General features: G+C 34.6%; 1 protein-coding gene across 1 annotated transcript; it reads left to right on the plus strand.

The window, feature by feature from the left end:
• Positions 1–4628: 4628 nt before the first annotated feature.
• Positions 4629–12834, plus strand: LOC107625652 (E3 ubiquitin ligase PQT3-like). Its single transcript, XM_016328349.3, has 15 exons — positions 4629–5607; positions 6261–6357; positions 6570–6654; positions 6742–6908; positions 7244–7320; positions 7421–7477; positions 7590–7746; positions 7828–7979; positions 8174–8338; positions 8442–8744; positions 8842–8883; positions 9088–9337; positions 9418–9540; positions 10623–10695; positions 12097–12834. The coding sequence occupies exons 1-15, from the start codon at positions 5442–5444 to the stop codon at positions 12661–12663; spliced, it is 2481 nt and encodes an 826-aa protein (XP_016183835.2). The 5' UTR covers positions 4629–5441; the 3' UTR covers positions 12664–12834.
• The last annotated feature ends 4559 nt before the right edge of the window (positions 12835–17393 follow it).

The following is a 17393-nucleotide window of genomic DNA, read 5'->3' on the forward strand; positions in this document are numbered from 1 at the left end:
CGTAATCATGACACTTAAACCTGTCTAACGTGTCACATTTTTTCTAAAACATGATCATTAGCTCCTAACCGGCTTTGCATGTTTCATTTTTGAATAAAGAAAGAAAGAAAGAACCGAGAGAGAAGAGAGAAACCGTGAACTTCCTTGAGCTTTCGATTCCGATTTCTTGTAATCTGTAACTCTAAATAAAAATCTAATTCGATAAAAGTGTTCGTATTCTTCTCCTCTACATATTGGTGTTACTTTTGTCCGATAGAAATCGACGGTAACGTAGCTCTCCTGCCCCTTGAATTTGGTCAACTGAAATTTTAGGAGGCACAGATGATTTCTGATGCTTTCTTCTTCAGCTCGGTCAGAAAGTTTCGGTTTGAATTCATACGGAGGTAGGGGGTTTTATTTTGAAATTAACTGTTTTAAATTATGAATGCCACGGAAGTCTAGTGGATATTTGCAAATAATTTATGATTGCTTGCAATGACTGAATGATGAGTTTGAATTGAGGCTGTGCTTGATATTAGTTTTCTGGTTTTGATGGAGTTGTTGAAATTCTGATTTTGTGTGATTATGATGAATTGGTTGAGTTATGGCTATAAAAGGTGATTAAATTAGTGTTACTTGTTAAATTATAATATGATGAGTTAATTATTGAAGAAATTGCCATATTGATAATTGTTGAATGGAGTTGGATTTGAGTTTGGTTTGGAAGGTGATGAATTTGAGGGAGCCCGCATGGGTGGTGAAGTCCAATTTTTAAGAGGGATTCTGCCTAATTTTATGTAAAAGTAACCGAAAACGTGGTTTTATTTCAAAAATCTGATTTATAAATTTATTTTGAAACATTATTTTATAATGAAAAACATTTTATTTACATATTTTCTCATATTGAGAAACGGATTTTGTATTGAAAATTTGTTTTATTAGTATTGAATTGAGAGTTAGAAAAGGTTTTGACATTGGAACTAGTTGGATTTTCAGATTTATAAATATTTTGGATATTGGACTTGACCTGCTGGTTTATCGGAAGTAATCTGTGAGAATTGAAAATAGGTATTTAGTACTGAATTTGATTCGTTTGAGTTATCAAAATGTTTTTTGAGAATTAGAAATGGTTTATTAAGAAAAAGAAAGAATGAGAAAAGAACATGGCACGTGTGATTATGAAATGTTTAAAAGGTCACGAGAGGGTGACGGAAAGTAAATGGTTATGGTGCTTATGGGAAAATGTTAAGCTGTGGGCTTTATATGTGTATCATTGTGCGGGGACGCCCGTGTGTATGGAATGGCTTCCAGGAGAAAGTGGCACATGCTTCAGCTGGAGAATCAGCGCCTGCAAGTACTTGCAGAGGTCATGTTCGGCATACTTCAGATGGAGAATCAGCGCCTGCAAGAGGTTGAAACCTTGCAGAGGTTATGCCGCTGGAATGCCTTATCTGACTTGCGAGTCGGATTGCGTCGGGTGCGGGTCGAAACCGACAAATGAACTCATTACCTGCGATAGGACTAGATATGCATCATCATTGTTTGCACATTTGCATTTGATTGTGTTTGCTTATCTCGTCTTTCTGTGATTGTGCTGTTTGTCGTATTGCTATTTGTTTGTGTGTTGATCTGTTTTCTATGCTATTAGTTTGTGTATTGAGCTGACTGAGAATTGAGGTTGGGATTGAGATTTGTCTTAAGTTCGGAAAAAGAAAGTAATTAACTATATAAGGTAATAGTAAAAAGTATTTTCAAAAGGTTTGATAAGAATATAGTTTTATTGCGTAAAGTTAATTATTTGCACTTTATTTTATTACTTTTACGGCATTATCATTCCCTACTGAGAACTAGAGGTTTGTTCTCAACCCAAAATCTTCCACCCTTTCAGTGACACAGGTTCAGAGATTCTGTTTGAAGCTGCGGGTGATTATGAGTTTTATTTAAGTTAAGTTTACGTGTTGAGTTATTTTCATAGAATTTTCTCGCCTTTGTTATTTAAGATTTTATTTTATACAGAGGGATAGGAATTGTATCTGAGTTTCTTTTGGATTCTTTTGTTTAATATTTATTATTATTAATAATTATGTGATTAGTATTACTTGGGGATCTTTGATATTTGATTTTAATTAATAAAAGCAAACTTTTCAGGCATTTTCTTAAAAATTGAGACGCGATATCTAACTAAAGGCTCAATATTAAATAGTAAATAAGGAAAGTAGATTAGTAATACCTTATCTTTAGTATGATCATGACGTGCTAAAAGTTAAGGTGTTACATTATGGTATCAGAGCAGTTCATTCCAGTTAGAGCCTTGGGAATGGACTGACTATGCTTAATGCTTCACTGCATACTCTGAGTGTCTGTCATGCAATAGGACTTGTCTATATGATTTATTGATCTTAGGGTGATTCATAAAATTGAGAATTGGATTATTGGTACTTCTCTATATGTATACTTGTTCTATATCTTGGTGCTGAGTCTTATAAATATTCTCAATTTACTTACAGCTATGGTTTTTTTTTTAATGAGATTTTATTTTTCCAAAAAAATCATAGAGAATTACTGGATTAGGGTTGTAGATTTTTTAATTGAGTGATGAGTGTAAAGCTGAAGATAATGATGACAAAAGTACTTGGAATTTGGAAACATATATTTTAAGAGTGTTTTAAAAAAATTTGAGTTTGTAAATTGATAAAGATCATATAATTTTGGTGTATTTATTTATATTTTATTTATTTTTTATTATAAAACGATTTTTTCGATTCAACTACGGTCGAATCAGTTAAATCTGTAAACCAATAAATCAGTAATTAGAACGATTCGATGATCGGTTCGATTTTCAGAACCTTTATATATATATATATATATATATATATATATAATTCCACCTTCGCAAGGCTACATGGTGCTCGTAATATGTATCCGATTTTTCTTTGTCGTATTAACCTGACTAATTTTTAATAATCATACAACTCATACTAAAATAAAATAAGTGTTCATGGGAGCGTTTAGCCATATATTTCATGGTCCATTACCGGCGGTGGCAAGGACGAATAATATATATAATGTTAAGAGAAAAAACGATATATATAAAATTTATTTTTGATGTCCTACCAGTCGTATAATTATATCTATTTTTTTGGATGATTATTCACATCGTTAATATAAAAGATAGTGATTTTGTTGATGTAATATTATATAAGTGAATTCTACCCAACTTTTTCTAATAAAGAATAATAAAAGGGCTCAACACTAGAAAGGCGGCAACAGATGTAAAGAATTTATTTAAAAGAAAGGATCTCAGCAAGAAGGTAGCGACGGGCTCAGCAACGACAGTGATGAGCTTACCAGCGACGACGACAGAGTTGTGAAGGTAGACGGTGAGTGACGACAATGAGCTCAGTGGCAAGATGGCATGAGCTATGACGACAAAGAGAGTTGTGAGACAGTAAATCACTAATGTGAGACAAATCCTAGTCCTAATCCTGAACGAAACCCACCTCTATCTCGGGTTGGGTTATTATCCGTCCTGACCGAACAGGGACGGGTCGAGTACTTGCAGATTTTGGTGCTCCTGTAAAGTCTAACCAAACTACATATTGATACTCCATTTATTAATGAACAGCCACTAGCCACTGAATTACTACACACGTAAAACGAGATTCGAATTCCTAATACGTACTCACTAACGAGTGAGATGACCACTCAACAAATTTAGATTGATTAAGATAAATACTAATTATTTATAATATTAAAAATTTTTAAAATTTAATTTAATTATAACTTAATAAAATATTTATAATAATAATTATTATATAATTTTTTATTTAATTTTTTAATAAATTTTTTTATATAATTTTATGTATTATTCTGTATAGAGTATAAAAACATACACAAATACCAATAATGACAGAAAATATATATACTCATTAAATACTAAACATAATAATTATGTCATTGTGGAGTTTATATAAGACTATTGTATTTTAAACAGGCTAAAATTTTAATTTGTAAAAGTTATAATTTATTAAAAAAATAATTTTATTCCAAATCAAAAGGTTTTTCTTTGTAGAAATTGAAAGTTTTTTTTAGGTGTTTCGGATAAATACTTAGAGTTTTTTAAATAAATTATTTTACTTTAAATTTGAATAAGTAACTGTTTATAAAAAATTTGAATATAAGCAACCCACGGGTACATTTAAATTCGAATAAGTAACTATAAAAATATTAATCCGATTAATTTAAGTTTATTAAATTCAATTAGAATAAATAACGAATAATTTATTTTATTATATATTTTATAAATTAATAAATCAATTAACCGATATAATAAATTATAATTAATGCAGTATACTCAATTTGATATAAATTATAATAAATTATATTAATATTTAAATATTTAATTAAATCAATTAATTAAAATAATTAAGTTATTATAATAAATTATATTTAATAAATTAAAATAAATAAATCGAAAACCATTGTTCGAAGCATGTGACGTCAATTTTATTATTAAATATAAAAATTTAATTTTTATATAATAAAATAAATTAAAAATTGAATTGTCACTTTTTAAAAAAATTACCATTTAATTTATCAAGAATTAATATAATATTTTACCCTTCATCGAACACTTCCGTTCCCTTTATAGGTGCTCACCCATCGAAAAACACTTCCCTTCGAAGCTAAACTTTCCCAATTCTAATCCGAATCCTAATTAATCATTCTCCCCTTCTCCTTCAATCCTCCACCATCGATCTCCGATTCCAGCTCTGCAACCGCAAGCGGAGTTGTTCGTGATTCTCTCATTCGAGAGTTTCGATCGCAGAGGCTCGTCCAAATCCGAGTTCGCAGTTTCGCCTCCTTCACGTTCTTCCCCGAGTTGGGTCGGTTGTCGAAGCGCGACCGTCGGAAATTGTTGCTGTTCTTCCTGCTATCGATTCGACGATTGCATCGCTCAGCTCCTAATTGACGCTGTGCCGGTGCCACGGTGGTTTCTGTTTTCATAGAGGGCTTCGACGGAGATTCTTCTCTTGGATCGGTCGTATTCGGAATACTCTGATTTGTGATGGTTTTCATTGAGAGCGGCTGCAACGGAATCTGAATTAGCGGAGATTCTGAATGCGTAACGGAATTTTGTGAAGAACTTCAAGATTCCGCGTTGATTTTTGCTGGCAGAAGAGAATTCTAGTAGTGTTCGTGCTCTCAGCCTCAGCCTCGGCCTTGTGGGTTCGATTTGATCGATCTTAACCCTAGTAATTAGCAAGTGGGGAACAAAAACAGAGAAAAGAAGAAAAAAGAAATAGAGCTTTGGATATAGCATTGTACTGTTTGTTTTGTTTTGATTTATTTAATATCAAGGGCCATTCTAGTTTTGGGATTTCATAGGCCCTTTTAATTCATCGTTTATTTTTGTTATCATTGATCTTAATCTTTTTTTAAATAGAAAGAATAAATATACCATGGCGGTGTATTATAAATTTAAGAGTGCAAGAGATTATGATTCAATTCCCATGGACGGTACTTTCATCTCTGTTGGAACGTTAAAAGAAAAAATATTTGAATCCAAGCATTTAGGCAGGGGTACTGATTTTGATCTCGTGGTAACCAACGCCCAGACCAATGAAGGTTGGTTCTGAGACTTTTTAATTAAAACTATTGTAAAATTAATTGTAAAATTAAAATATGGAACTATTGCATTCTCTTTGCCTTTGAGAAAGGCTTTCGTGGTTAAACTCTCGGTGTTTATCATGTTCCTCTCAAAGTAAACATTTTTGTTAGTCTTGGCTTTCAGGAGTTCATGGTGTTGAAGTTGAGTTTGATGTTTTATTTTCATGCACTGACAGTGTTGTTTTACACTGATGTCCAATAAAAATCAGGGAATTGTTGTGTTTTGATTGACAGTTAAACAGGCAATTCTCATGAATTCTATTGGTTAATAAATATATAAGATTACACTGTCGCTACATGAGAATCACTTTACGATGAAATTCTTGGTTTTTGTAGTGTTTTTTTATTTGATCAACATTGGCCTCCACCTCTTCTATTGCAAAAATCAAACGAAAAGACAACGAGAGAATAGAAAACCCTCAAAGTTAAAATGCTTAGAATGTAGGCCAGGGTGTTGAGAATTTGAGTTCCAGTGAGGTTGTAAGCTAGTTGTAGGAATTACAAGCGCCCAAACCTTGCAGGATTTGCAGCATGGTAGTTAATATATATAATTGCCTTGATGAATGGCATATTCAGTGTTTTATAGCTGCTCTGTCTCTTTGGAATTTCAGAATATCTTGATGAAGCAATGCTGATTCCTAAAAATACCTCAGTGTTAATTCGTCGGGTTCCTGGTCCGCCACGTTTACCGATTGTTACTGAACTAGAGTATTATCTCTAACCTTTAATCTTATTACTGTTGTTGGTTTTTGGACTATTGTCATGCATCATGCATGTTGGTTCTTGAAATGGGCAGTCATGTGCTTGCTATTCTCATCTTGATACTTCACGTTGTAGTCACACAGTTTTCCCAAGAAACTACCCTTTTGATTTGTGAGAAAAATTCTGCGTTGAGTTGCTACTTTCCTTGGCTTTTGCAGGCAAAAAAAGGTGGAAAATACGGCTATGGAAGCCGAACCTGAAAGCAGCAGCTTACCAGCTGAAGATGCATCTGCTGTAAAATATGTAAGTCCCTTTTTGCTTTCCATGTGTTTTATTTAATAAACAATTCCACTTCATTCCTATTTTATTTACCTTCTCATAACATGACAGCCAGAAGATTCAGATTGGGATGAATTTGGAAATGATTTGTATGCGATTCCTGATGTACCACCCATTCAATCAAGTAACTTAATTCCTGAAGCTCCTCCAACCAACAAAGCTGATGAAGAAAGTAAGATAAAGGCTTTGATTGATACTCCTGCCTTGGATTGGCAACGGTGAGTAAACTATCCACTTTCCTTCAGTTGTCTTTCTTTATTCTTGGAATCAGCATAAAAAGGGATGATGACTGTAAATATGAATATGAATTACTAATAAGTAACTTCATATTCTCTTTCACCTGCAATAATATGGTCAATAATCTCTGGTGGAAAGGATTGCTCATTCTGGAATCAGCACCTGTACTAGAGGAGCAGTTGTTTCTTATTTACCATCATTCCTGCATAAGGATTTCTGCAGAAAATTTCATTTCACATACCAAATGTGCTTTGTTTTGGTGAAATCATTGTCACTCTAGACTTCGCCATATCTAAAGTTTCCTTTTGGCATGCAGTCCAGGATCGGACTTTGGTGCTGGTAGAGGTTTTGGAAGAGGTATGGGTGGACGGATGGGGGGTGGTCGTGGTTTTGGTGAGTCTCCTTTTCCTATTCTATACAAGTTTGAGTCACTGCCTGCTTTGAATACAGATTTTGATATTACTGTTCTAATGCTTATTCACGTACTGAGCAGGGCTGGAGCGGAAAACACCTCCCCAAGGCTATGTATGTCACAGGTGCAAGGTTCCTGGTATATCCTAGACTCTTATTATTATCAGGGAGAAAAAGGGGATCTAATCTGCTTAAATTGCTGGATGGCATTGTCGGTTATGCTTAGCTTACTTATTAAACTTTTTTTGTAGGCCATTTTATTCAGCACTGCCCTACAAACGGTGATCCAAATTATGACATCAAGAGAGTTAAACAACCTACTGGTATTCCGAGATCCATGCTGATGGTGAACCCACAAGGTTCCTATGCTCTACCAAATGGTTCAGTAGCTGTATTGAAGCCAAATGAGTGAGTACATGTTGGTTCTTCGTCTCCATTCTGTCATATGTAGGACTAATATTGTATTTCTCACCTAATCCTGCTAAACAGGGCTGCTTTTGAGAAAGAAATAGAAGGTTTACCTTCCACCACTCGTTCTGTTGGGGATCTACCACCTGAGCTTCACTGCCCCTTGTGCAATGATGTGATGAAAGATGCTATGCTGACAAGCAAGTGCTGTTTTAAAAGCTTTTGTGACAAATGTAGGTTTCTTTGTCTTCCTGAAGAAGTCCTGGTTCTTAGAATTTGAGTAAATACTTACGTTTTTAAGCTTATAATTCTTCATTAAGCAAGTAAAGAATGCTTTAGATGATATAATCTCTCCTCAGCATTTCTTCCCGATGTACAAACATCTCAGATGAAGTTTTGTAAATATCATTCTGAAAATTCTTTTCAGGTATTAGGGACTATATTATCTCCAAGTCCATGTGCATATGTGGTGCAACAAATATTCTTGCAGATGATCTTTTACCAAATAAGACCCTAAGAGATACTATTATTCGTATATTGGAGTCAGGCAATAGCAGTGCTGAAAATGCTGGGAGCACCTTTCAAGTTCAAGGTTATTGAAACAATTTATCATGTGAATCTTACGTGGACTTTATTTGGTTAAAAATTTATTGAAACTATCATGCAAATTGCAATTGTTTTCTCCTCCTTTCCAGATATGGAGTCTGCTCGTTGTCCACAACTGAAGCTTCCATCTCCAACCTCATCGGCTGCATCTAAGGGAGAACCAAAGGTTTCACTTGTTCGTGAAGGAATGACAAATGTACCGGAAACTGTTGATGATAAAAAAACAGTTTCTGCTCCAGCTCCATTGCAAACATCAGAGCAAGTGAAGCCCAGAATGCCTGATGTAAGTGAAGCTACACATGAGTCGACGAGTGTAAAGGAACCAGCCTCACAAGGGAGTGCTCAGTTCGTTGAGGAGGAAGTCCAGCAAAAAATGGTTCCTGCTGAGGCAGGTAATGTAGATTGCTCATGTCATCGTGTGTAAGACATGTAATAATTTATTTTCTTTGATGACAATCTCATTTGTAGTTTCAACTTTCAACTTTGCAGGAAAGAAGAAAAAAAGGAAGAAAGTCTGTTTGCCTGCAAATGGTAAATCTGCTCTCCTGCATTCGAATCTATATATTTATATTCAAATCTGGACATGTATCTGTAACTTTTCCTTTATATTATTAAACTTTGCAAACCGGATTGCTGCTTGAACATTCGGGGGAGGAGTACAATACAGAGGTCTTTTTTTTTTTTTACCTCTATTTATGTTATTTGTAACAATGTCAAATTATTTATCTCTTGCAGATTTTCAGTGGAAAACCCCACACGACCTTGGGGCTGAGAGCTACATGATGCCAATGGGCCCAGCACCTGGTTACAATTCATACTGGAATGGCATGCAACCTTGTATGGAAGGATTTATGGGACCATATGGTGGCCTGATGCAGATGATGGGTTATGGCCTGGGCCCCTTGGACATGCCATTTGCAGGTGGTCTGCCTCATGATCCATTTGGCATGCAGGGTTACATGATGCCTGTTGTTCCACCTCATAGGTATGTAGCTTTTTTTATTATCAAAATTTGTCTTGCATATTTAGATAATTACTATTTTAGAAAGCTAAATTATTGTTTAGGGATCTTGCTGCTGAGTATGGCATGGGGATGAATGTTCCACCTCCAGTTATGAGTAGAGAGGAGTTTGAAGCTCGGAAAGCTGATCGTTGGAGAAAGCGTGAAAATGAGAAACGGATTGATAGGTAAAACAGAATTACTCCTGGATGGCGATTCATTTTATTTTATATATATATATATATATATATATAACCAATTGACACCAGGTCGATCTGAGTAAATATTCACTGTTCAACTTTTTATTCATGTAATTTTTGAAAAAATCAACCATTGGATTAGAAACTTATATATTATAGATCATCTTAAAAATATTTTGTCAATCTAAAATCATTTGTTATATCTTTTATGCACTTGAAAATAATGTAATATGTTTGTTCAAAATATACATAGATAAAGAGGTCTTCAATTACATGTTTGTTAATGTTTGATTTTGGTAAAATGTGTTATAGATGATCTTTATTATTTGTTAGTGATCCAATAGTTGGATCGAAATATATATATATCCTATAAATAGTTATGAGCGCCACTCATTTTGTCAACTTCTCTAAAAATGATGGAAAAAGAATAGACTCTTTAACAAGAGAAAAAATCTTCTATGATGAATTCAATTATTGTTGGAACTCTCAAAATGAAGGGGAAAAAACCTAAGCAATGAAATTCTAAATAGGGCAGGAGTTCTAGATAAGGGATTTATGCCATTGGATATATTCCTCAAAAAATGAATTAGATTATGCAATGAAGAGACAAATAGTTATGATCACTGTAACTTTATTTAAACTGACACCTATGTCAACCCATATATATATATATGGAATTTAAACTTAACAGTGAAATGTCTGTTACCACTGAGTTATAACTGTTTTAGACATGATTGCTCGTCTATGTGATCTTCTGCATATTTCTTCTGTATTTTGACTCTGTTTTGTTTACGATTTAACATAATTTTACTTTCTAATAGTTATGATTTGTAGCGGGTACGGCTATCCTTTTTCCTGGGTTAATAAAGGACAAGGGTCGCATGTTAATTAGCAAAAGCTTTGGTTTACAAGATAATCTATTCTTTATCTACGTTGTCTATTGAATTTTTTGTTGCCAAATTTTCCAATGTTATTGTGGTTCTTGTTGCTTGTAATTTTATGTGGGTTATTTTCGAGGTATTTCTGTTTTGTTTATCATTGTTAATGAGTTTGTTTCTTTAATGAAATAGGGATTTCTCCAAAGATCGAGATTTTGGTAGGGAAGCGAGCAGTATTGGGGATGTTCCTATGAAATCAAAAACTGTATGTGCTTTTTGTTCTCTTATTTTGCCTTTATTTATCTGTGGACTTGTATGCAGCATTTACCTTTCTAGGTTTTTTCCACTAAATTTTGGTAGAAACTTGAACCTTGAGCTTGAACAGTAATTGCTTTAGATGATGCCATTCACTGTTTTGGCTTCTTAAATGATGATAGTAGTCTTTAGCAGTTAGTCTTGCTTGTTTTACAGAGTACTATTCTTGTTGGTCATAAATGGTTGAGGGAGCAGTGCCTACTCAGAACCATATATCTCTAATCAACAGCCACCGGTTGGTTTAAAGTTGATTAAAAGGGAATTGGTATAACTAGATTAGAGTTGCATTGCTGCACTTGGATGGTAACAATAATGTGATTAAATTTATATGCTCTCTCTAGGTTCAGAGTCTCTTTAGCGATCATTTATGGACTATTGTTTTTCGATATTCTTTGACTCATGATACCTTTAAATTTATGCCTTTTATCCTGGTTGTAAGGGTTCTGTTCATAATTGTTGTCCACTAATGAGGGCAGGGTATAGTGATTAAAATTTAACATTCCTAATTTTTGTCTATATGGTTTTAATAACTAATACATGGTCTGTACTGCATTATTTATTTTTCGAACATAAAACAAACTTGGGTCAGTATATTGTTGGTCTGTTTTGTGGCAGTTAAATGTTTTATTCGTCATTCTTGTCATGTCATAGATCTGCCTTTTGAGAGGTAAACTTCTAGTCTATATTAGTTGTAACAAGGGTAACAAGGATGAGTGTGCCACCTTGTGCGCCAAACAAAAACAAACACAAACTGCTCAAACTGTGTGTCCTAAAATTATGTGTTTTGAGCGAAAAAGAATATCATGTGAGTTGAAACTAGTGTGTTACTCATGTTTCACTTGCTTGATTCCTTTAAGTTCCAAGATGGAGTTAGTTAATATAAGCTGTTAGAATGAATAATTCTAATCTATCGTATGAGTTAGCTGCTTGAAATGTACAAAATGTGTACAAAATGTGTAGCAATGCTGGCAAAGATTGATTTTTGAATTACTAGAATGCACAATAGTGCTTTTAAAATGTTTAAACCTTATGCGCATGAAGTGGCTTTTGGAAAATGAATATGAAAGGGAGCTTTTAACGCTGTTCTCCAAGTCATTCTTGAGCTATCTTCCTTAATTGAATTTACTTGGGTGACCATATTTTTGTCCTGTGTTAGTGTTCCTTAATATATAGAAAGAAAACGTGATTGGTGTGGCTATGTTGCTTACATATTATTATTTATAATATTACTGTCGTTGGAAATTATCATGGAATATTGTGGTGTCAAGAGGAATGTCAAAAAATAATAATAATTAAAAAACTAAAACCGTACATGTTTCAAACAATAATTTTTGTTCTTTTTTTAATGCAGAAATCACTTCCAGCACCTCCAAGTAGTGAGTACCACCATCCCCAACCTCATTATCACCGTGCAGAACGTGTGTCACCTGAGGTGGAGCCTCCACGTCCTATCAAGAGAAAAGCTGACTACCATGTGGATCGGGATCGGGATCGGGAATGTGAACGTGACCATGATCGTGATCGTGACCAGAGGGACCACCATGATCGAGAAAGAGGCCATCACCACCATCGCCACCACCAGTCAGAATCCTCTTCCCGGATGTCATCTGAACCAGTGACCAAAATCTCACCATCATCTGCAGCTGCAGCTGCAGCAGACCGCAAGCAGAAGGCCAGTGTTTTCTCCCGCATAAACTTCCCCGCTGAAGAAGAAATGACCAAGAAGAGGAAGATATCTGCCTTTCACACAACTGAAGCTGCTTCAGCTGGTCCCCTGCCACATCTTCAGCACATCTCAAGGCAGCATCGACAGCCTACTATGAAGGCAGGAAGAGCAGCACGATTTCTGAATGAGTCCAGTGATGATGAGCGGCATTTCAAACGGAGGCCATCAAGGCACAAGTGTTCTTGTATGTGATAATAGTAATAAAATTCTAATTCACAATAATTTTGATGGCATTGCCAAAGAAATTATTGTGTAGTTAGTGTTTGCTATTTTATTGTGTATGATATGATAGGTGAAAATAAAAAACAAATGTAAAATATGTATTAATGTATATTTTGTTACTATTTTTTTTTACTCCTATTAGAACCCCCTCTTTTCATGTGTCAATTTGAGCCATCAATGAATTTATTTCCAGTTTTGGTCATAAAATTTGTGGAAACTATTGTGATAAGATCAAATTAGATGCCCATTAATATGGGCGGTTGAATTTTATTTTCAATCCTGAATGAAGTTGAAAAGTAAACTTCATACGCTTATAAATAGAGGAGCAATCTCAAGTATATTACACAGCAATAAAGCATTCCTCTCCTCTTTTACTATAACACTCTTCTTCTACATTGCTAATATTTCTCTCTCATTTAATATATAATAGTGAGATTGTTATTGGCTAATATTAATACTTGTGTTTTCTACTTTCACTTTTGTTTTATATTCATTATATCTTCTTTATTTATTTTACAACACGTTATCAGCACGAAGTTCTAACGAAATTTTAGGAAGACTCCAAGTAATAAATTTTTATTATGTTGAAACTCTCTCATCTTGAATTTAATGCTTTTGATATATCTGAAAATAATTATTTATCATGATGTTAAAATCCATCTTGATTTAATGGATCTTGAAGATACCATTAAGGCTGAAAATAATGCATCCCAGAAGGATAAAGGCAAAGCCATGATTTTTCTTCGTCGTCATGATGACGTATGATTGAAAAATGAATATCCCACATTAAAAGATCCTGCAGATCTGTGGAAAGGCCTTGAAAAAAGGTACAATCATCAAAAGACGGTGATACTTCCTCAAGCCCGATATGTTAGAGAAAATTTTTTCGACATTCCATGCTTCGAAAGTGCTCCTACAGCAGCAGTATCGAAAAAAATGATTAAAAAATATTTTGAGTTAATTTCTTACTTTCTTGTTGCTGAACGCAACAATGAGTTGCTCTTAAGAAATCATGAAGCGCGCCCAGATGGCGCCGCCCCATTTCCTGAAGCAAATGCGGCAAATTATAACCCTAGAAGAGGTAAATGACACGATTTTGATAACAAGAAAAATTATGGAAGGAAAAGAAATTATGCTCACAAGAAAAGATCTCACCAGAAGTGGGATAAAAAAAAAAAAGAAATAATGGGCAAAGTATATCAATTGATGATAAATGCTTCCGTTGTGGTGGAAATGGCCATTGGTCATGTACCTGTCGTACCCCAAGGCACTTAGTTGATCTTTATCAAGCATTCTTGAAAAAGGATGATAAAGGAAAGGAAACAAATTTTGTTTCAAATTATGAAAATTCCACCACTCATTATGATGTATCTAATTTCTTTAAGGATTCTAAAGGAGATATTGGCTATTTGATCAATGATGAAATAATTTAATATGTGTGTTTGTTAAGTATTCATGTAAATAATTTTACCGTACATGTACTTTTACTAATTTTATTATTATTATTATTTGTTTTTGAAAGAAAAATGGTAAGGACATATTCTGAAGATATTTGCCTTGCGGATAGTGTAAGTTCGCACGCTATTCTTAAAAGTGATATATATTTTACCAATCTTGTGCCAAAAGAAGAATATGTTAATACTATTATTGGCTCGGGCAATGTGATAGAAGGCTCCGGAAGAGCTATAATTTTGTTTCCTGGAGGAACAAAATTCATAATAAATAATGCACTATTGTCTACCAAGTCTCGAAGAATCTTGTTGAGCTTTAAAGATATTCGTCGAAATGGATATCATATTGAGACTATGAATGAGAGAAATCATGAGTACTTATGTATCACAACTCATGATTCAAATAAGAAAGTTATATTAGAAAAGTTGCCCTCACTTTCATCTGGGTTATATTATACCAAGATTAGTGCAATTGAATCACATGCCATTGTAAACCAGAAGTTTACTAGCCCAAATAAATTCATAAATTGGCATGATAGATTGGGTCATCCGGAAACAACTATGATGAGGAGAATTATTGAAAACTCTCATGGACATTCACTAAAGAACCAGAAGATTCTTAAAAGGATTTTGTTGTGCTGCATGTTCTCAGGGAAAGTTAATTTTAAGGCCATCACCAGTAAAGATTGGATTTGAGTCCCTTGAATTCCTAGAAAGGATTCAAGGTGATATATATATGGACCTATTCATCCACCATGTGGATCTTTAAGATATTTTATAGTCCTAATAGACACATCTTCGAGATGGTCATATGTGTGCTTATTGTCTTCTCGCAACCTGGCGTTTGCGAGATTACTGGCTCAAATTATTCGATTAAAAGCACAATTTCCAGAAAATCCAATCAAAGCAATTCGCCTTGATAATGCTGGTGAATTTACTTCCCAAGCTTTTGATGCTTATTGTATGGCTAATGGAATAAGTGTTGAACATCCAGTAGCTTATGTTCACACACAAAATGGGTTAGCAGGATCACTTATTAAACGCCTCCAATTAATTGCTAGACCCTTGCTTATGAGAACAAATCTCCCAACCTCGGTTTGGGGGCATGCTATTTTACATGCCGCAGCACTTATTCGTTTGAGGCCAACGAGTTACCATCAGTTCTCTCCTATGCAATTAGCTTTTGGCCAGCAGCCAAATGTCTCCCATTTAAGAATATTTGGGTGTGCGATATATGTTCCCATTGCACCACCTAATCGCACCAAAATGGGACCCCAAAGAAAATTGGGGATATATGTTGGATATGATTCTCCCTCTATAGTGAGGTATCTTGAGATACAAACGGGAGATGTATTTAAAGCCCGATTTGCGGATTGTCATTTTGATGAATCAAAATTTCCAACATTAGGGGGAGAGAATAAGCTTCCTGAAAAGGAACTTAATTGGAATGCATCATTGTTGATGCATTTAGATCCTCGATCAGGGCAATGCGAACTAGAAGTTCAAAAGATTATACATTTGTAAAGAATAGCAAATGAATTGCCTGATGCATTTTCTGATACAAAGAGGATAACCAAATCTTATATACCAGTGGAAAATGCCCCAATTCGAATTGATGTCTCAGTAGGACAAGTAGCCACTGAAGCAAACTCACGCCAGAAGCGTGGCAGGGCGGAAAATGACCCAATTCGAATTGATGTCCCAGTAGGACAAATAGCCACTGAAGCAAATACACGCCAGAAGCGTGGCAGACCTGTCGGTTCCAAAGATAAAAATTCTCGAAAGAGAAAAGAGGTAAATACGATTCCTGTTGAAAAAGACATTGTAAAGACACCTGCAGTTGTCCAAAATTCTGAAATAATTTTAACGCCAGAAGAAGTTCAGGTACCTGAAAATTGTGAAAATGACGAGATCTCGATAAATTATGTCTTTACAGGAAAGAAATGGGACCAAAATAAGACAATTGTCAATGAAATATTTGCATATAATGTGGCATTAAATATCATGCATGAAAGTAAGAATCTTGAGCCAAGATCAGTCGAAAAATGTCGACAAAGGAATGATTGGCCAAAATAGAAAGAAGTCATGAAGACTGAATTAGACTCACTTGCAAAACGTGAAGTCTTTGGACCTGTAATCTGTACACCTGAAGATGTAAAAACTGTTGGATACCGATGGGTATTTGTGAGAAAACGAAATGAGAAAAATGAAGTTGTGCGCTATAAAGCCCGACTTGTGGCACAAGGTTTTTCACAAAGGCCCGGTATAGATTATTGGATACCAATGGGTATTTGTGAGAAAACGAAATGAGAAAAATGAAGTTGTGTGCTATAAAGCCCGACTTGTGGCACAAGGTTTTTCACAAAGGCCCGGTATAGATTATGAAGAAACGTATTCTTCAATAGTGGATGCGATAACATTGCGTTATTTGGTCAGTTTATCTGCATATCATATACTGCATATGCATTTAATGGATGTGGTAACAGCCTATTTATACGGCTCATTAGATCGGGATATCTATATGAAAGTCCCTAAAGGACTAAAGATATCTAAACCATCCAATGAATATGCGCAAGGGTTATACTCAGTCAAATTGCAAAGATCTTTATATGGTCTGAAACAATCTGGACGAATGTGGTATAATCGTCTTACTGAGTATCTGGCAAAAATTGGATTCAAGAATGATGATATATGCCCATGTGTTTTCATAAAGAAAACTGTATCTGGATTTATTATAATTGCTGTGTACGTTGATGATTTAAATATCATTGGAACTCCCGAAGAGATTCCAACAATTATAAAAACTCTAAAAGAAGAGTTTGAGATGAAAGATCTTGGAAAGACTAAATTTTGTCTCGGCCTGCAGATCGAGCATATAAAAAATGGGATCTTTATTCATCAAACAACATACACAGAAAACATCTTGAAAATATTTTATATGGACAAGTCACATCTCTTGAGTACCCCAATGATCGTAAGATCTTTGGATGTGGAGAAGGATCAATTCCGTCCTAAAGAAGAAAATGAAAATATCCTTGGTCCAGAAGTACCATATCTTAGTGCCATTGGAACGCTAATGTATCTTGCTAATAATACACGACCCGATATATCATTTGCTGTGAACTTACTAGCAATGTATAGTTCCTCTCCAACCAGAAGACATTGGAGTGGAATCAAGCAAATCTTTCGATATCTTCATGGAACGGTTGATATGGGATTGTTTTATCTCTATGGATTCAAGTCACAACT

Source organism: Arachis ipaensis, chromosome B2, assembly GCF_059453495.1.
Source record: "Arachis ipaensis isolate K30076 ecotype BB chromosome B2, ASM5945349v1, whole genome shotgun sequence".
NCBI classification, from domain to species: Eukaryota; Viridiplantae; Streptophyta; class Magnoliopsida; order Fabales; family Fabaceae; genus Arachis; species Arachis ipaensis.